At 38.6% G+C, this 21,575-nt stretch overlaps 1 protein-coding gene across 1 annotated transcript in view; it reads left to right on the forward strand.

The window, feature by feature from the left end:
• The window catches only part of C6 (complement C6), a 97,490-nt gene that overhangs the window by 13,924 nt on the left and 61,991 nt on the right, over positions 1 to 21,575 (forward strand). Inside the window, exons 3-8 of the mRNA XM_047766473.1 lie at positions 810 to 975; positions 2,516 to 2,672; positions 3,920 to 4,064; positions 8,310 to 8,451; positions 14,402 to 14,538; positions 20,947 to 21,149. Coding sequence (XP_047622429.1) covers positions 830 to 975; positions 2,516 to 2,672; positions 3,920 to 4,064; positions 8,310 to 8,451; positions 14,402 to 14,538; positions 20,947 to 21,149 — 930 coding nt within the window. The 5' untranslated portion in view covers positions 810 to 829. The remainder of the gene's footprint in view (positions 1 to 809; positions 976 to 2,515; positions 2,673 to 3,919; positions 4,065 to 8,309; positions 8,452 to 14,401; positions 14,539 to 20,946; positions 21,150 to 21,575) is intronic.

The raw sequence follows: 21,575 nt of genomic DNA on the forward strand, positions 1-21,575 counted from the left end.
AAGTAGAGTTTTGTCCGGATAGATGCCCAAGAGTGGGATTGCGGGGTCATATGGAAGTTCTATGTATAGATTTCTAAGGTATCTCCAAACTGGTCTCCATAGTGGCTGTACCAGTTTCCATTCCCACCAACAGTGCAGGAGGGTTCCCTTTTCTCCACAGCCCCTCCAGCACTTGTTATTTGTGGATTTATTAATGATGGCCATTCTGACTGGTGTGAGGTGGTATCTCATGGTAGTTTTGATTTGCATTTCTCTTATAACCAGCGATGTTGAGCATTTTTTCATGTGTTTGTTGGCCATCTGTGTATCTTCTTTGGAGAAATGTCTATTCAGGTCTTTTGCCCATTTTTCCATTGATTGATTGGCTTTTTTGCTGTTGGGTTGTATAAGTTGTTTATATATTCTAGAGATTAAGCCCTTGTCGGTTGCATCATTTGAAACTATTTTCTCCCATTCTGTAAGTTGTCTTTTTGTTTTCTTTTGGGTTTCCTTTGCTGTGCAAAAGCTTTTCAGTTTGATGAGGTCCCATGGGTTTATTTTTGCTCTAATTTCGATTGCTTTGGGAGACTGACCTGAGAAAATATTCATGATGTTGATGTCAGAGAGTGTTTTGCCTATGTTTTCTTCTAGGAGTTTGATGGTGTCCTGTCATATATTTAAGTCTTTAAGCCATTTTGAGTTTATTTTTGTGCATGGTGTGAAGGTGTGTGCAAGATGTTTTTTAAGATCATATTTGAGTCTGTATCTGGGAATGATTGTGAAGTTTTATGCCACAAACGTTTGATATGTATTATATCATTTCTTTTCAGGATCTGGAGACTCTCCAGGCATGATGGACAGACACTCTGTCTTGTATTTTATCTTGCTGAGTGGTCTGATTGACAAGAGTCAAGCCTGTTTCTGTGATCACTACCCATGGACTCAGTGGTCCAGCTGCTCAAAAACCTGTAATTCTGGAACCCAGACCAGACAGAGGTGATGCTGGACTCTGTAGCTTTTCTTTGTGCCCTGGGAAATCTGGAGGACAGAGTTAGCAAAATCAAAAGTGCCACACTAAGCAATAGGGAAAAAATATATCTCAAACTATAATTTTTGCAGAGTATAATCTGCAAAAATATTGAATCACTATGCTATACTTCAGAAACTAATATGTTGTAAATCGACTGTACTTCAATTTTAAAATGTTTTTAAAAGACTCATGACTTTGTATGGAATTTAAGGTTTCTTCCTCATAAGGTTGAAATGAGATTTACTTTTGTTCTCTCCATAAAATTTAGGAGTTTCAAAGAAATTTAATTAAGAATCTGTGCAGTCTTTTCAGTTGACTATTTAACTTGCTTAGAATCATTAGGCTTTTTTTTTTTTCAATCAGCACAGAACTCTGCTTGCCTGCGGTTAGTGAGTTAATTATAGAGAATTTTCTACTCATTAAACCAAGTCTAACAGGACCTCAATTGAGCAGCACTGCTAGCTATTAGCTTGATTGTTGGCATGGACAAGAAGGCAAGAAAACTGTGTTTACATGATAAGATTTAATATTTCTGTCTTTTCATCACTTGACTACTCTACCCACAGTTTCTTTAAATGTGTTAGATGTTTCTGTTCCATGAAGATCCTCACATGACTTGGAGGAGAAAAGTATATATTTAATGTGCTTTAACTGTTACAGCACTTTGTAGAGATCTATTTTAGAAAGCTATTTTTACATATGTAGTGTGAGTCTCATTAAAATCACCAACTGACTGTCCCAATAAGCCACCCAATAAAGTTGTAAAAACAGATTTATTTATAATCCTCCTCTACTTAAGTCCTTCAGGAGCTCTCTACTGCCTGCCAAATAAAGTCCAGCAGTAGTTTCCATTCCTCTTAATTATGCATTTCTTAGGTTCATCCCACAGGTTCCTCCATGGGCATGTCATACTCCCCCACCTCTAATCATTACACATGCTGTTCCCTCTGAATGCCCTTCCTTCTGTTGCCTGGGAAATTCACATGCATTTTTCAAAATGTATCTCTCATGTCACTTTCTCCTTGACTCTTTGGTCCTACAGCCCTCTGGCTCTAACTCAGTCATGGTCCTTAGCACTTTGTGTTGTCATCTTTTAAGCCATTTGCAGAAATTTTCTTCTTTCTTTTTGTTCCCTTTCAGTCCCTTCCAGGAATTCCATCAGAGCCAGTTTCATGGACATGTAACCCATGCAGTCACACAGGGCCCCACACAGAGAAGGGCTCTGGGGTGGCTTAATGCTCTGCCATCACATTCTTGAAATTCTTAATAATTTTTTAACATGAGGCCCTCATGTTGTCCCAAGTATTCTCAGAAATGAGAATGGTTTTTAGACCTAGTTCTGAGTTCCATTAAGTGTTAAGAACTGCACAGATGCCAGACGCCCTGATTTTCCGTGAAAACCTTCTTTTCTTTTATTCGCTGTGTTGAGTCAATGATATTTTTCTTGTGGGGCTGGAGCAAGAGTGAACCCATTCATTCTAAGTAGCTTTTTCCTCACTATTGCAGACAAATCACTATAAATCAGTACTATCTTGACAACTCTTGTGACCGGCTTTGCACCAAGCAGGAGACCAGAGAATGTAACTGGCAAACTTGTCCTATCAATTGCCTCCTGGGAGATTATGGACCATGGTCAGATTGTGACCCTTGTGTTGAAAAACAGGTAGGGGATATGTGGGTATAGTCAGGAAATTGGAATCACTTATCGGAGCCCCAGTAGCTCAAAAATCCTAGAAATGCTGAATTTCTTCCATTTCTGAAAAGAGACTGTCCCAGTTTCAACTGACGGAAAATTCCATTTAGCCATACTGCGGTGGAAGGAGGATTCATTTTGCATGTCTTATGGTCATGTGAACACCAAAAGGAAGTTCTGCCCCCTGGGGATTTGTATTGCACTGCCCAGCTCTTCAATTCTTCTGCCTATGTTCTCTGAGAGTTCACAAAGCCAAAAAACCAAAAAAAAAAGGTGCTAAAAAATGGAGATTTCTAGCCAAGGTTGCAAACAGACAGAAATGAGGGGCATTCATTAAAATAACTCCTTCCCCTTTCTCTAATTTCCATTTCTCCTATGGGAAAGTCCCTCAATTTGTTTATTGTTCCCAGTGGCAATATTTACCCACCTCAAGTTCATTCCTGTAAAGGCGCTGGCCCACATGAACCCAAATCAGGGCAAGTGCCAAGCATTCCCACATTAGGAAAGTAAAAGGGACTCATTGCTGGAGCATCTTCTCTCTGTGAGAAACCAGTCTCGGTCCTTGACATACCTTATTCAAACTGCACTTCACATTGTTTTTCTACCCATTTTATAGATGAGGAAGTTATAGCTCATAAGGGGTTAAGCGATTTGCTCAAGAATACATCACTAAGTAGGAGGCTACCTTTTGAACTTGGATTTTTCCGACTCCAAAGTCAGTACTTTTTAATTTCTATCCTTCCCTGACTCTTTGTTTTACTGTTGCCTATTTAAAATTTTTTAAAGTGTGAAGAATATGTCAGCCTTGGTTTCCATGATGACTTCAAAAAAGCCCCCAAATCCTTTATCACTTCACACTATCTTTGGGAAATAAAAGGGCTTCTGTTACTCCCTGGAATATTTATTGCACTCAGGACAGATCAGTAAATATTTGTGCCTTTTTTATTTCAATTTGATTTAGAATTGTATGACTTCAGAATTAGAAGCTTTAGAAATCTTTTGTCCCACTTCCTCATGTTATAGGGTGGAAAAGTGAGAACCAAAATGTATTGACGTCCTTATGGACGTACCATAACTGAACTGGAAAACATGATTAGTCAGTCAATTTAGGAAACACCACCATAGGAAAAATGACTACTGTGATGAAGAAGCTCTGCTTTCTTAGATAATTCTTGGCTTTGACCCAGCCTCAGTTACTCACCTTTCTCTCCTTTCAGTTTAAGGTTAGGTCCATCTTGCGCCCCAATCAGTTTGGAGGACAACCATGTACTGAGCCACTCATGACCTTTCGACCATGTATTCCATCTAAACTCTGCAAAATTGAAGAGTTTGACTGCAAGAATAAATTCCGCTGTGACAGTGGTAAGGGACTTTTGGAAGATGTTCTGGTCTCCACTAAAAATGACTAAATAATGTTATTCCAACTGACTCCCAGTGAAAACCACAATAGAGAGGTCCCACCATATTTTAAGCATGGGGACAGAGTTGTTATGTGACCAATTATACACTATTCATATGTAAAATTACAGCTTTCAAGCTCTAATCATCTTGACCACTTACCTGATTCATTTGCTCATCAAGTACTGATGCCCAGCTCCTACACTGTTATAAAGCAGGAGGAAGGAAAAGGTGAAGGAGGAAGGGGCAGATACTTTCAAAAATTGGCAATTAATAAGCACAAATCCGGAGTTCCTGTCGTGGTGCAGCAGAAACAAATCCAACTAGGAACCATGAGGTTGTGGGTTCAATCCCTGGCCTTGCTCAGTGGGTTAAGGATCTGGCATTGCCGTGAGCTGTGGTGTAGGTCACAGATGCGGCTTAGATCTGGTGTTGCTGTGGCTCTGGCGTAGGCCGGCGGCTACAGCTCCCATTAGACCCCTAGCCTGGGAACCTATATACGTCTCGGTGGCCCTAAAAAGACAAAAAAAAAAAAAAAAGCACAAATCCAAAATCGTCATAAGCAATTGAAAAAGAGTGACAGATTTAAAAGATTTTAATATAGTTTATTAAGATAAGAATATTAACAGTATGATAGTTTGTCAAAGGGAGGACTAGAGACGTGACAAATTTTGTGGCGCGTTCCATTGAATGGCTCCAAAAGTAATCCCAAGAGAGGAGGTTAAGAATGATTTAATTTAACTATGGCAATTTTCCCTTCAAGTCCAATTCTCATTCAAGTACATAACCTCTGATATTTAAGTATCATTAGATTATAGTCAAATCTTGAATATACTACTTAAACTATGTATTCTCTTGCTAATTAATAGCACTTCAAAGCTGAGCACTGTGAACGGGATAGATCAGACTTCTGCAAACTTTTTCAGTAAAGGTCCAGATGGTGAATATTTTAGTCTTTTCAGGCCATACGGTCTATGTAGCACCTACTCAGCTCTGGCTTCATACTTTCAAAGCTGCCATAGACAGTATATAAACAAATGAGCGTGGCTGTGTGCCAATTGAATTCTATTTACAAAAGCAGGTGGCAGGTCAGTTTTAGTCCTTGGGCCATAGTTCACTGATTTCTTATGTAAATACTCAATTTAAAGTTAAAATTAGAGTTCAGATGAATAAAATCCACATCGTTTCTGTGTACTCTGAAATACCCTGAAAAGTATTTAGAACTAGAGTGAAGATTTCAAATTCCTAAAGAAAACTCACCCCAGACTTGGGTCTAAGGTTTTTTTTCCCTCCTCTTACTCCTTGCTCCTTGACTTCAGCTTTGCCAAACTTTTCTGGATGTCAGACCGGAATGCTGGTGTCAGGGTTTTTTCTCTGACACGCCCCAAACCTGAGATATGAGGGTGAGGCATTAGGAGAGAGAAATGTATTACATCTACATAAATAAGGTCATATCACGTATTGACAAAAGAGTGAATATGAGAAAAATCTTGATGGTAATGGCTGAGGGGAGTTCAGATCTAAGCTTTAGATCCAGAATATGAAAATAAAAATTCAGAACTGAAGCACAACTATTTGAAGCTTGAAGGGTAGTTTTTGAATAGATTATCAGGAAGAATTCTTTTATTCAATAGATTATATGAAATTCATTACAAAAGAGTTTGTTTATGCCAAAAACATCCATAAGCTTGAGAAGGCTTTTGATACATCCATGGGCTACCAATTCATGATGAGCAATTTCATGAAAGTTAGTGGTGTGGGCACAGCTGATCTCTAGTCCATCAGCACTATGTCCATAGCTAGTGGTAAAAATTGAACTGTTGAAATGTATCTGTAATGGTTGTTAGGTAGCTGCTACCCTGAGCTGTCTTAGTGACCTCTGCCCTATCATCCAGATCTCTTCACCAGGAATCCCTAGATCTTCCCAGGATCCAGCCACTAACTAGCTAACCCCTGGCACAAATATGGCTGGCATCCATTCTGACTGGGTGGTGCCATGGCCTATTGGTTGTTAAATATTCCCCTGAAGATTCTGTCTTAGAAACATCACTAATGCCACTCTCAAAGGGAATAAAAGGGTTGGTGGACCATTATTTGTTTGACTCAGGATGATATTAGGTCCTCAATGAACAAAAAAACTATCTTTTCTTTCCTTTCTCATGATTTCTGTTCAGAGTTCCCCCAAATTAAATCTATCATTTTAATATATGCATAGTTCTTTGGGAAGTAGCCGTGATGCTAACCCCTACACATTATGCAACTCCTCCCTCAAAGTCCTAATCTTAAGCATTAAGATGAGAATTTGCAACTGGTTATAAAAATAATATACCACTGTGGCATATCAACTGAACAAATCAGTTCAAGTAAATAGGAAAAATATGCACAATTTCTAAATGGTTATATATTTCCATGTGTAAGTATATATATGTATAGTATATATGTGTGTATATATACACACGCATATTATATGTATATATGTACATATATATGTAATAAAATATGTCCATGTATATACATACATAAAATATATGTGTGTGTGTATATATACATTAATTTTCTCCATCAGAACATGACTTCTACAGCAAACTCACTGTAATGGGAAAGGGATTCTAGAATTACTATTATATACACACTAACTAAAGCATGCTGACTTCCACAAATCTGGTACTATGCAAATTTCCCTTCACCTTTTCCCATTCATTCTTTGGGACAGGACATATTTAATTCTTATAACTATAATTCTTTGTAGTAATGGTCCTGATGCAATGCAAGATTTTGAATAATCAAAGGAGTACTTAATTACTTTCATTATATTCTACCTTCTTACTAAGGTTATTAACCAAAAAAGTTGAAACTAAGTGCTTGCTAGGGAACTCTCTATTAGTAAAAAAAAAAAAAAAAAATTAATTCAATAGAATATCCAATTTCCTCAGTATTTCAGCTATTCAAAATAGCCATGCAAAGGGGTTCTGTGATGGATCAGAGGGTTAAGGATCCAGCATTGTCACTGCTATGGCTTTGGTTACTGCTAAAGGTTCTATTCCTGACCCAGGAAATTCTGCATGCCACAGGTATGGCCAAAAAAAATAGTCATGCTATAGTGAATAGTAGCTATAGTGAAATGTTCTTCACAATTTAAAACAGTTAACCAGATAATCCTGAGTAAAACATTTCATCACTGTCAAAGAGAGCTGTACATAATGGTACAGATACCAGCATCCCTGATTGTAGGGAAGAGGCAGAGGAGCTATCTGTCATTGTACATAAAGCATTTCAATTTCTGTAATGAATAGGTGCACACTCATTCCAAGGATCCTTATGAAATTCAACAAGTTTAAAAAGAAGGGGAATTATATGAGTACATGGAATTAGTACTATTTTCTAAATTCATTCAAACTGCTACATAATACTTTAGTACCTAGGCATTTAATTTGTCCAAAAATAATTAGATATAAAAAATGATATGCAATAAAACAATTACTAACAATAACCCTATATAGTGAATATCTATAATAAAATATGTAGTAATTATGCATAGTAAAATAAGTATATATGGTAAAATACACAGATAGTAAGTATGCAATTTGATTTCGACAGATGTATACACTCATGGAAATAACTCCCAATCAAGGTACAGAAAATCTCCATGAACCCCCAAAATTGTCTCTTTCCCCTTTCCATTTAATCCCTCTCCTTGTTCTTGAACATCAAATAAAGGACTTAAATGACATGACTCTTCCGTGTTGGCTTCTTTCACCTAACATAACATTTTAGATACTCATCCATGTTGGTATGTGTACCAGTAGATGGGTATGTGTGAGAAATTATGTTTTTTTTTTTTAATAAAAACAGTGATCTTGAGCCTGTTATCCTGAATCAAAACAAAATTCTGAACCTATTGTTAATTTTCTCCATCAGAACATGACTTCTATAGCAAACTCACTGTAATGGGAAAGCGATTCTAGAATTATTTTTTTTACTTAAGACCATCAGTTCAAGAGTGACTAAGTAGTTCTGTTGTGACTCTTATAATCCTAAAAAATTAAGGAAAATATCAGCTTGTCATTCCATTTCCATATTCCTAAATTTTTATCACAAAAATGAAAACTTGCCCTCAACCTTCCCTTGAAATTTAAAGTACTCATGCTTCAAATCAATAAATACCTTCTTAAATGACCATTTGTTGTTAATGTTACATTTCTTGACTAGGTCGCTGCATTGCCAGCAAGTTGGAATGCAATGGAGAAAATGATTGTGGAGACAATTCGGATGAGAGGAATTGTGGGAGAACAAAAGCAGTATGCTCACGGAAGTATAATCCCATCCCTAGTGTACAGTTGATGGGTGCTGGGTATGTAACATCGTCTTATCTTTGGGGGAGTCAAACCATCTCAGAACTAATGAGCTGAAACAGCAATGAAGCAATGAGACCCACCACTGTCCACCTTCCTCATCAACCTCTTACTCCTCCCACCAGCCTGTCCCTGACACTTGGCTGCCATACTCATGAACATGTGACTACAATCCTCACTCCTAGGGAATGAAAGAATTTAACATTTTCACATTCAGTTGGTAGCAGATAAAGTTATGAGTACTTCATAAACATAATTTATTTTAATTCTCATGTAGCCTCTGACAGCTCTGGAGTGGATCAGGGCAAACTGGTAGGAAGCCAGCCATGCTGGGAGGTGCCAGGGTGCATTCTTAGGGCTAGATCTGGAAAGGGTGGGTATGCACTCAGAAATGCATAGTCGGAGTTCCTGTTGTGGCGCAGTGGTTAACGAATCCGACTAGGAGCCATGAGGTCGCTCCCTGCGCTTGCTCAGTGGGTTAACGATCCGGCGTTGCCGTGAGCTGTGGTGTAGGTTATAGACGCGACTCGGATCCTGCGTTGCTGTGGCTCTGGCGTAGGCCGGTGGCTACAGCTCTGATTGGACCCCTAGCCTGGGAACCTCCATATGCCGCGGGAGCGGCCCAAGAAATAGCAACAACAACAACAACAAAAAAAAGACAAAAAAAACGCATAGTCTCCACATCTATATGTTGGATGACTACAAACTGATTTGAGGTTCTGTCCTAAAGTTTCCTAATTAGATTTGATTCCAATGAGAGTGCTTCAACATCATTCTCTTATCAATGTGCAGAAACCATTTCCTTCTTTTCCTTTCCCTGGAAGAAAACCTCAGCCAAAAAACTCCCACTGACAATGGAGAAAAGGATATCAGAAAAGTATGCTTGGGAATGTATTGAAAGTGAAAATACTCAAGAAGCAAAACCAGTTTTTAAGCATGAGAGGCAAGCCCTGAGCCATCAATGGAGACAGAGCCAGAAGGAAAGGAGTCAGGCAAATACAGAAAAAAAGAGGGCAATAAAAAACAATGGGGTGAAAAAATAGGGAAGTAGGTGGTGAGGTGAACATGGCTAGGGCACCCAAAACTTTCTCTCAGGTGGACTATGTGATGCATGGGTAGGTCAGTACAATTTAAAAGCAGAAGGTCAATACTGCATTACCATCTGGTTCTACTTGCCCAACCGGGAAACTGAGCCTTAGCAAGATTAAATAGCCTGTCCAAGTTTAACAACTAATGGAGGAACAGGATTCGATTCTAGACATCAAAACCCAGGTGATTTCTACCATTTCCCAATCTTTGAATAGAGCTCAGAAATTCTAATGTTCCTATTTTGGGTCACGAGGACACTGGAGGTTTAGCAAGAGATTCTAAATTTATTAGACTGAGACGATATCTTTAAAAACTTGAGGAAATATAAGGGAAGTCAGTGAAAACAAAAGAGCTAAGCCTTAGTTGGAAGTATTAAATAAAACTAATAAAAGTAATCTCTTGTACTCTCCTATTCTCATGGTAAAGAATTCTCCCTTCAACTTTTGGCCAGAAAGCAAATTGTTTTCTTCTATAGGCTTTTATTGCTTTGTAGTGGGCTTTTTAAAAAGTCTTTACTTACGCTGCCAGACTTGTATAAAATGAAACCTTGAGGCACAAAGACAAACAGCAGCAGTTGCAAACACAACCTCATTTGATTAGAATAAAAACTAGAAGTTATTGAACCAAACTCAAGGACAGCAGCAAAATGGAACAGCCATTAGCCTGGAAGTCAGGACAGCTGCATTCTAGACCTATTTTGCATTAACTTAATACATCTTAACCCAGTAATGAAATATCTTTGGGCTATAGTTTCTTCATCTGTATGTTGGATGACTACAAATTGATTTTTGGTTCTTTCCTAAGAACTCCTAATTAGAGTTGATTCCAATGAGAATGTTTCAGCAGCATCTTCTTACCAATGTGCAGCAATGGTTTCATTTTTTTCTTTTCTTTGGGAAAAAACCTCAGCCAAAAACTCCCACTGCTAATCATGTTTTCTAATGTTCTGATTGATTTGGGGTGACATTACAAACTCACCTCTTGTTCAGTTGGTCTAGACTCTCCAGTTACAGATGGAGAGGACCATGTGCTATGTGTACTTTGGCAGAAGGACCCTGTGGCCCCCTGCCAATGAGAGTTGTTGTCCCTAGGATTCTCAGAAATGAGCAAAACCTGCTGGCTTGGGGACAGCCAGTTCTCCCCTCGTGGCGCCAGAGATGGAGAGTTCTGAGAGCTGCTTACTGGAATCTCTTTCTAATCTGCTGGCCTTAGAATCTCTGCCCCCCTCCCACATATTTCTGTCCAAAAAAAAGTAGCTTCCTGAGTGGCTGTACCTCTTTTAAACAGCATCTCTCCAAGAAAGAATTTAATAAGACATGCCAACATTGCTACTTTGTCAACATCGGTCACTGGGGTCTTAAATCTAAAGCAAGAGTCAGACAATAATAGTATACTGTTTGTTTATGCTCAAGTTCAGCCAAGGTACAAATGCATTCACACACACACACACTTTCATGCACACACACACATACATGTATAAATACATGAATGCACATGCATATTTATATATGTGCATATATATAAATTTGTATTAAATTCAAAAAGTTACAATAAATATAATGCTTAAAGCCAAATTTGATAAAAAAACACTTTAGAAACCTAAAATATTAAATGCAATGATGTATTTGAAATACCAAAATAATTAAAGTCAACTTAAATACCACAGAAGGGAAGACAAAGAATAGAGCTGAAAATTGCTGCATTGTTGACTTTACTCCTGAAAAGTGCTTCAGGCGTACCCTTGACCAAGACACCTCTGCAAAAATCCTATCTCCCAGCTCTCTGCAAGCAGCTACTACTTTATAGATTTCTCATGACCTGGGAGCAGTTCTCAAGCTCTTTCTTGTTTGTGACAAACTTGTAAGTATATTGTACAAGGCAATATAAGTCAATAGTTCTTTTTTCCTCATTGATTCCTCTTAACTCAGAAAATGAGTCTCCAACACCTGTGTTTGTCCTGCTAACTGATTGCTTTGGAAAGTTTTTCCCGGATCAGTTCCATTACTTCCTCCCTCAAATACCCACTGAAACAAATTCAAATATTGATGGGAATTTGGCTATGAGATGCATCTTACAGAACCCACAAAAGTCACTCTTTAAAAAAATTTTAAAGTCTTATTAAAGCATAGCTGATTTCCAAGGTTGTGATAATTTCTGCTATACAACGAAGTGATTAAGTTATACATACCCACGCATCCATTCTTTCAAATTCTTTTCCTACACAGGTTATCACAGAATATTGGGTAGAGTTCCCTGTGCTATACAGCAGGTCCCTGTTGAGCAATCATTCCATATACCTCAGTGTGCATATGCCAATTCCAAACCCTCTATCCATCTCTCCCCCACTCACCACCTGTTCCCTTTAGTAACCATAAGTTTGTTTTCAAAGTCTGTGAGTCTGTTTCTGTTCTGCAAATAAGTTCATTTATATACTTCTTTTTAGATTTCACATATAAGTGATATATAATATTTGTCTTTCATTGACTAACTTCATGATAATCTCTAGTTCCATCCAAGTTGCTGAAAATGGCATGATTTCATTCTTTTTTATGGCTGAGTAATATTCCACTACATATATGTACCACATCCTCTTTATCCATTCCTCTGTCGATGGACATTTAGATTGCTTCCACGTCTTGGCTATTGTGAATAGCGCTGCAGTGGATATTGGGGTGCATGTATCTTTTCAAATTATGGTGCCAAGAAGTAGGATTGCTGGATCACATGGTAGTTCTATTTCCAATTTTTTGAGGAACCTCCATACTGTTTACCATAGTGGTTGTACCAATTTACATTCCCACCAGCAGTATAAAAGGGCTCCCTTTTCCCCACACTCTCTCTTACTCTTTTTTAACAGCTTTATTGAGACTGATTCCCAGATGGGTTCTCCTGTGTACCTCTTTTATTCTCACCCTACTGCCACACTCACAACATTTCTGATGCCAAATATGTGGGGTTCCCCCTACCAAACAACTCTCTGCAACACCAGTGGGGTACCCTACAATTTAACTGAATTTTGACCCTGTCTACCTGGAGATAGTGTCAGATCCCAAAGGTTAAAGGCTCAGTCCTATAAGACTGCCCCCCCCATATGTTAGATGCCAATTACAAAGTCAGGTTTTCACCTGTGATTCTGTCTTATAGAGAGTTCCCATGAACCTTTCTTTGGTTTGATTGATTTGTTAGAGCTGCTCACAGAACTCAGGAAAGCAATTTACTTATATTTACCAGTTTACTATAAAAGAACATGATAAATGATACAGATGACTGCTGAGTAGGGCAAGGATATGGGAAAGGGCTTGGGGCTTCAATGCCCTCTTGGGTACCACTCCCCTGTACCTCTGTGTGTTCACCAACCCAGAAGTTCTCTGAAGGTTGTACTTTTAGGATTCATATGGAGGCTTGATTACATAGGCATGATTGATCATGACCTCTATTTCTAGCCTCTTTCTCCTCTCTGGAGAATGGAGGGTAAGGCTCAAAATTCCAAGATTGGAGTCATGGCCTGATTTTCCTAGTGACCAGCCCTCATCCAGGAGCCCAACACTTCATTGGCACAGAAGACACGGCTATCACCAGAGATACCCCAAGCCAGTCAGGAGCCCTGTGTCAAAAGCTGTGGTCAAGGACCACACATTAGAACAAAAGATACTCTTGGTGCTCTTAGCACTCAGGAAATTACAAATGACAAGGGTTTTAGAAGCTCTGTGTCAGGAAATGGGGCAGAGGCCATGATACATATTTTCTATTATTTCATCATATGTAATCCAGCATTACCAAATTTTTGACACAAAACTCTTTTTCACAGAGTACTTATTAGTATCTATAAGAACTTGAGAAACGATTACTATTTTGGATAAGTTTTTCATCTACCTTATATTTGTGCTGAGCTAGTTAATCTTTATGTGCTTCATTTTCCTCATTTATAAAATGAGTATAATAATTATATCTACATCCCATGGTTAGTATAAATATTAAACAAATAGAATACTACTATTTAATATACTTCAAACAGTGCTAGACTGTTTTAAATGTTATTATTGTAGTCAATAAAAACAATAATAATATAATTACAATCCCATTAAAATTTTGCTGTGACTATTTCTTTTTTTTTGTCTTTTTTTTTGTCTTTTTTGTTGTTGTTGCTATTTCTTGGGCCGGTCCCGCGGCATATGGAGGTTCCCAGACTAGGGGTTGAATCGGAGCTGTAGCCACCGGCCTACGCCAGAGCCACAGCAATGCGGGATCCGAGCCGCGTCTGCAACCTACACCACAGCTCACGGCAACGCCGGATCGTTAACCCACTGAGCAAGGGCAGGGACCGAACCCTCAACCTCATGGTTCCTAGTCGGATTCGTTAACCACTGCGCCACAACGGGAACTCCATGCTGTGACTATTTCATTACTAGCTCTTTGTAAGAATTCTTTTACTGTGTATCTTACTTAAGGAAGTGGACTCAGAAGTATCCAGTAATTTATTTCATAATCTGCTTCCAAAGTTTGCACTGGTTTTACAAGTCATGAAATAAATTATGTAGTAACTTATTTATAATCTGCTTCCAAAATTTATGCTTGTTTTACAAGTCATGAAATAAATATAAGCCCAAATTTTATTTCCTATCAAAAGCCCGGAACAATTAAGTAGGTGGAATAGGGAAAATTTCACAGAGCCCAAGGAGCTGAGTTTTGGCTTCCAGCCCTTTCTGGACACCTCCCCATGGTTCAGAAAAAAATGGACTTTCCTTCAAGCCATCTGTCAGGAGTCAAAAATGTCTGAGAAGAATTTCTTTCATACAAACATGGTAAAATTTAAATATTGCTCTACATCTATTGAATTCTTAAAAATTACTCTGTTTCTAGGTTTCATATTCTGGCAGGAGAGCCCAGAGGAGAAGTCCTAGGTAATTCTTTCACTGGAGGAGTATGTAAAACCGTCAAAAGCAGTAAAGCCAGTAATCCATTTCGTGTTCCAGCCAATCTAGAAAACGTCGACTTTGAGTACACAGCCTTTCGGGGGGGGGGGGGGGCACTCCCAACACCAATGCTGATTATAGGCTCGATTTCCAATGACAAAATAGTAATAAAGGAAGGGACAGAATAAAAAGGTAATGACCATGTATAATCACCTGTTATGTGTTGGTGTTTAATTCTTCCACAACTCGATGGGGTCAGTGTGATTATCATCGACTTACAGACATGAAAATAAAGCAACTAATTTGCCCAAAGTTAAACAGTTAGTAAGCAGTGGATTAGAGATTTAAGTACAGCTTTTCCAAATTCCAGAGTCCAGGCTTTCTCCAGTGAACACATAGCTGTAACATATCCTCACTCAGGTAAATTACTTGGTTTGTTCAGAATTTTCTTACCATAGTTAGTTCTGTTAGGTAACAAAATTTAACACATGAAAGAGTATCTGGCTTCCAAAAAAAAAAAATGAAGATGAATCTAAATATAATGGGGGTAGTTTTGCTTACCTTCCTTCCTATTTTATTAGCTAGTTTGGTTTTCTGTTTTCCTGAGTGGTAGCAAGCGTACTATATATTCTCAGAATCTAGCCCAGTGCCTTACAAAAAATAATTACTCCATACTTGTTGAACTAAAGTAAAAACAAAAAATGTGTTTCTTTTAATTTATGATAAAAGAAACAAGAGGGCGTTCCTGTTGTGACGAGCATAAATGAATCCGACTAGTGACTAGTATCCATGAGGATGCAGGTTCAATCCCTGGCCTCACTCAGTGGGTTAAGGATCTGCCATTGCCGTGAGCTGTGGTGTAAGTTGCAGACATTGCTTGGATCCTGCATTGCTGTGGCTGTGGCATAGGTCAGCAGCCATAGCTCCAATTCAACCCCTAATCTGGGAACTTTCATATGCTGCTAGTGCAGTTCTAAAAACCAAAAAACCAAAAAAAAAAAAAAAGAGAGAGAGAGAGAGAGAGAGAGAGAAACAGTAAAGACAGGATTTTAATGGTTATACCCATGCAAACAAATTTGACATGCTAGAGAGAATTTCAGAAAGTCAAATGATTTCTGAAACCACTTTACAGTTAGTCTGAGTTCAGCAAAAGTCATTCAATCTTTCTTTTTAAAAAACTTTTATAACTATACAAATACAGGCATTTTCCAATTTGACAAACTCAATTTAAAACCATCTAATATATATTAGGAGAATGTCCTTGGGGGTCTAACTGACAAATTCAAACACCTTTTGGGAGACTTACCCTAAGAAGTCCCATCTTTGCCTGGAGGTAAATGTGACAAGAGTAACACACGTGCTCCTGACCAGGTAAAAGAACTACCCACTCTCTCCCCAGAGATCCAGAAGATGCTAACCCCAAAGGGCCCACCATCACTAAAGGGGGTAGAAAAGATCTTGCTGGCCTATGGAATAGGAACTCAGAAGATACATTTTTTTCTAAAGGAAAAAATAACATCAAAAATTCTGTCAATGATGGAAGAGGTATTCTATTCTTAAGCTGTATTGAGTAGGCTCTGTAGACAGAGCCAAAACTCAAACATTTACGTACAATATTGTCATGTTGGAGGATGCTTTCTAGCCCTGAAACAACCAATCCATAAGCTTAATTTCAAAATACAGTAATTTCCCCAAAACCACACTGCATATATTCTTAGCAAGCATCTCTTTTCTACAGTTTTACAAGTAACAAATGTTAAGCTCTGCGTATGAGGCCAAATATGGGCTCAGATAATACTTTACACTTACATAGCGCCTATAGTTTTTGAAGTACTTGCATATGTTGTTTTACTCAAGTGCCATAACAGCTTTCTCAGAAAGGGAAAATTATTGATGCTCATCTTCCTAATAGGAGATTTAGGATCATTGACATTAGAAACCTTCCCAGAGTAATGCAGCAAGAAAATGGCACAGAGGAATTAGAACTCTTGGCTCCTGGCTCCTAGTCCAGTGTCTCCTGTGCTAGATGACATCTTAATAGTAATATGAGGAAAGATATTAATGCCTCTGCAATGACAGCCAGGTCCAAGTTCCTTTCATAAACTATTATTTAAAAGATATCACCTGTGAAGTTCACCAATGGTGTGCTAGAGCCAGCTCTTCAGCTTACCAAAGCCAATTGTTCCATTTTCAGGGTTTTTGCAAGCTGATTATCAAACACAGATATTGATAACTATTAAATATATAATCTTACCAATAAATAAAGATATTAAAAACACAGGTATTAATTATGCAGAATGTATCACTTCTCAATTTTTTGGCCACATTTGACCATTATCAGTGTAATGGAGGTTATTTACATCTATTGTGTCTATATCATAAAATTACTGTATAATCATTTGTTACTGTCCATCTCCTTCCAAGTTTTAATTCGAGGCCATCACTTAGGTATCTCGAAGTCAGCTATGGTAGGAATACATACAACATGAGAAAAGGTAAATGCTGTAGTAAATGACAGCTTTCCCCCACTTCCAGAAAGGTGGTTGCTAAATATTTACCAGCAAAATACTGGATCCACCCATATAACTTGGCAACCAAGCCCGCATGGCAAGTTATACCAGGAAATACAGCCTTAAAATCCTCGTTCAGAAGAAAGTAGACTTCTTTCATTATCCACATAGTTTTAAAACTTGTCTACCTTAACCTGAGCTGGTCTCTACCTATTATGTCAGTGAATTTTAGATAATATTCAACTGCTGAGGAAGATCATGATGATATTTCTCTAAACAAAGATTTGGAAATGACCAGACCCAAGGTCACAGCTACCGGTTTACTTTCCACTGATTTTCGTATTTCTTTGTTCATGCCGTTAAGAGGCAGCCATGCAAATCTAAGCTATTCCTTATTGGAAACAATAGAGCAGGAGACATTCAGCAGGCATCTGACTCTTTTTCTTCTACAATAGCAGAGCTTATTGACACAGATAAAATAATGGGCTAGCTGGTACATTAAGAATAGAGAGGGCTCTTGAAAGGAAGGCAATTGGGCAGGAAGTCAGAAGGGAAGACCAATAAAAGAATTCTGCCCGTCAGGGATCCCCAACTCCTAAACACAGAGCTCAGTCCCCATAAGATCTCTGCACTAGTTCCCAGAGTCGTACCACTTCCTCAAGAATCCTCCTCTCTTTTCCTTGGAGCTGCTGCTTGCTACTTGCTGTATGCTAAGCATTTTCTGTCACCAGCAAAATACAGAAAGTAGTTACCTCTAGACTTTGACTCTTACCAATATACTGACCTACCTAGACAAAGTCTCCCTCTTCCTAGGTCTGCAGAGCCCCCAAAGCCTCCCTAAACCTCTTGTGAAATCCACAACTGTAGGTTCTGTCTCTAACCCTCACACTACCAGATACTATGTGTCACCCTGTCCCCTCCATTCCTCCAATCTCTCTTAACTCTCTTCTGCCCCTTCCTACAAACCCAAACCCTTTCTTCAAACACTTAAGTGAAAGGATCTACAACACATCCAGCCCCAGGGAGCCATCAGCCCACAAGATCCATGGATGGTCAGGACTGGCTAGTAAGAATATGTGGATTGAAACCTCTCCCTAGAGTTTGGTTAACATCACTTCCTAGGAAAATCTAGGAAAATGAAGTTAATCAGAGCCCACCAGATGTTCCCCACACACCACCAAAAGAACTCATCTTGCTCTTTTCAAAAGTCATCTTGCTTTTCTATATTCCTGCAGGAACAGCATTCCCATTCTCTCCTCCCCTCTTCCTCCTTCCCTCTCTCTCTCTCCCTCTTTCTCTTTTTCTCTCTCCCTCTCTTCTCCACACATGCACATCTACTTGGTCAACAATTTCTGTGGACTTACCTCCTATGTATCTTTCAAATTCTCCATTTTCTTTCTACCCAACCCCCGCTTCCCTAGACCTGGCCATTGTCCTCTCTCACTTGGCTTCTTGGAACAGTTTTTTTAAGGGCTCCCTTTGCCTCTAGTTAGCTATAGTTAATGCAATCTTTGCAAAACAAATGTGATGGTAACATTCCCAATTTTTCAATCATTCAATTAATATATTTAAAGAACTTACTAGATGCAAAATCTTGCCTTCAGAATTCAGTCCAGATACTTGAGCAGGGCATCTAACACCTGGCCCCAGTTTCCTAGTTCAATCTAATTTTTCAACGCTGCTCACTTGTAAACCTACCCTCCCACGAAGATAATATATGTGATCAGATTTTCTTTGAGCACAGATACCCAATATTCCCTCCTTATATGCAAATATCTTTTTCTTTAATCTGACACATCTTTTCTCCTGTGAGAGCTAGTCTATAAAACAAAGTATTTGTAGTCTGAGTTTTTTAAAGAAATGTCAGCAACAATATTTATATATGATGGTGTTGCTTTGTTGTTCACAGATGAGCTTCATTTGTGGACATTTTAAAGGCCAACTAGCATGCACTGCCATATCTCAAAAGAACACTGAACTTTTGACTGTATTTTACTGTTGAGCAAGATTCTCTTGCAGCTGGGTTATTTCTTTCCTTGACTAATTGTGCAAGCTATTTAATTGTGTCATGTGGTTTGCCTCACAGTGCATTTTAATATTGAATATCTTAAAACAGATTTTTCCATTGCAAACCAGACAAGCATTTTTGACATGAAGAAGTACTCTTCGGTCAATTTACTCTGCAACTTTAAAAACTTTGTCCAGGAGGTCCTGCTGTGGCACAGTGGGTTAGAGATCTGGCATTGTCACGCAGCTTGGCATAGGTCACAGCTGCAGCTCGGATTCCATCCCTGGCCCAGGAACTTCCATATGTCACAAGTGCAGCCCAAAACAGAAAATTAAATTAAAAAAATAAAACTAAAACTTTGTTCTCTTCTTACCAGCATAATCACAACTTGTACTTGGAAAATACCTGCTCTACTCATAATTAGTCAAGTCCCACTGGTTGTTTTTTCTCTTCTTCCTAGACCCAGTCAGTGAAAATTGATACCCAACCACCAGGTGGAACTAACTGATTATTGTCCTCTGTGTGTGTGGTGTGTGTGTGTGTATAAAATTTTTATTTTCTCTTTTATAGTTGACTTAACAAATGTTCTGTCAATTTCTCCTATACAGTAAAGTGACCCAATTATATATATATATATGCATATATATACTTTTTCTCACATTATCCTCCATCATGTTCAATCACAAGTGACTAGATATAGTTCCCTGTGCTATACCACAAGTCTGTTCTCCATGTCCATGAGTTTGTTTCTTTTGTATTGATAGGTTCATTTGTGCCATATATTAGATTCCAGATATAAGTGATATCATATGATTATTTATCTTTATCTTTCTGACTTACTTCATTTAGTATGAGAGTCTCTAGTTCCATCCCAGTTGCTGCAAACGGCATTATTTTGTTCTTTTTAATGGCTGAGTAGTATTCCATTGTGTTTATATACCATATCTTAATCCATTCATCTGTCAAAGGACATTTAGGTTGTTTCCATATCTTGGCTATTGTGAACAGTGCTGCAATGAACATAGGGGTGCATGTATCTTTTGCAATGAAAGTTTTGTCTCAATATGTGCCAGGAGTGGGATTGCTGGGTAATATGGTAGTTCCATATTTAGTTTTTCAAGGTACCTCTATACTGTTTTCCATAGTGGTTGTACCAACTTACATTCCCACCAACAGTGAAGGAGGGTACCCTGTCTTCTGTCTTGAAGACTTGGTCAGTGGAGTGCTAATGCCCAACTCTGAATAAGGCTAAGAGGATGACAATGGCGCCAGAGTAGGGGAGCACAAGACCAGCCCTCCCATTTTCTAGGCTTCAATTTTCTGAAAAATACCTTCAATTCGATTGCAAATGGCATTAAATTCACAGGGAGACTGAAAATAGCTCTCATTTCTTACCACAGTAAGTCTGTTTCTTTGATAGAGATTTTTTTGACATTGCCTTTCTGAGTTTTGTAGTTATTAGTGGCAATCTCGGGCAGCACAATACCCTCCACGTTGAATTAAGAAGGGTCTGTGGGAGTTCCCGTCGTGGCGCAGTGGTTAGTGAACTGACTAGGAACCATGAGGTTGCGGGTTTGGTCCCTGCCTTGCTCAGTGGGTTAACGATCCGGCGTTGCCGTGAGCTGTGGTGTAGGTTGCAGATGCGGCTCGGATCCCGCGTTGCTGTGGCTCTGGCGTAGGCCAGTGGCTACGGTTCCGATTCAACTCCTAGCCTGGGAACCTCCATATGCTGCGGGAGCGAACCTAGAAAAAGCAAAAAGACAAAAAAAAAAGTGTCTGTGATTATCTTTCTCCCTCACTAAACTATTGATTGATTCACTGAAGGCAGGGAACACCACTATTCCTTGTTCCTTAGCAAAATGGGTCCTCAACAAATATTTATTGAACACGTAAATGAATGAAGCATCATTGTGTTAGGTGTTCACAAGTGGCTCTAATATTTCCTAGATGTCTTATTTCATATGGATGTTCTCCAGGTACAAACTAAAGAAGATGATTTTGAAACAGATTTCTATGAGGATTTAATTCCTCTTGAAAATAGTAAAGATCAACAAGCCATAGGTTTTGGCCAAGAGAAGAGCTCTTTTCATGTACCAATTTTTTATTCCTCAAAGAAAAGCCAAACCAGCAGCCATAATTCTGCCTTCAAACAAGCTATTCAAGCCTCCCACAAAAAGGTAAAAAAATGGTTCTTATCTTTTTATTCTTTCCTGGAAATTAGCCCCAATTCCAGCAATCATGCTAGAAGGAGAGAGTTTTTAATATCAAATCAGTAGGGTTTCTAACACAGACATTGGTTTACATTTCTTTTGTCATATTCCACTTCAAAAGTTATAGAGATAATGTACAATAACACTTCCTTTTGCATGCATTTACCTGTGTTTATGGCTGTGTTCTCTTTAACTGCTGTCTTATTACTTTAGGCATATTTCCTATAAACCACACCTAACAGAATGTTGCTTCTTCAATGTAATCTTACAGTCTAGGGTCTTTGCTAGAGAAATTCAGCCAATGTATATTTAGTATCCTCGCCAAAATACCTGATCATGATTCTTCTATTTTCAATTTTTCCTCCTCATTTAACCGTGTTGCTGATTTCCTGT

The sequence above is a fragment of the Phacochoerus africanus genome, chromosome 1, assembly GCF_016906955.1.
Source record: "Phacochoerus africanus isolate WHEZ1 chromosome 1, ROS_Pafr_v1, whole genome shotgun sequence".
NCBI classification, from domain to species: Eukaryota; Metazoa; Chordata; class Mammalia; order Artiodactyla; family Suidae; genus Phacochoerus; species Phacochoerus africanus.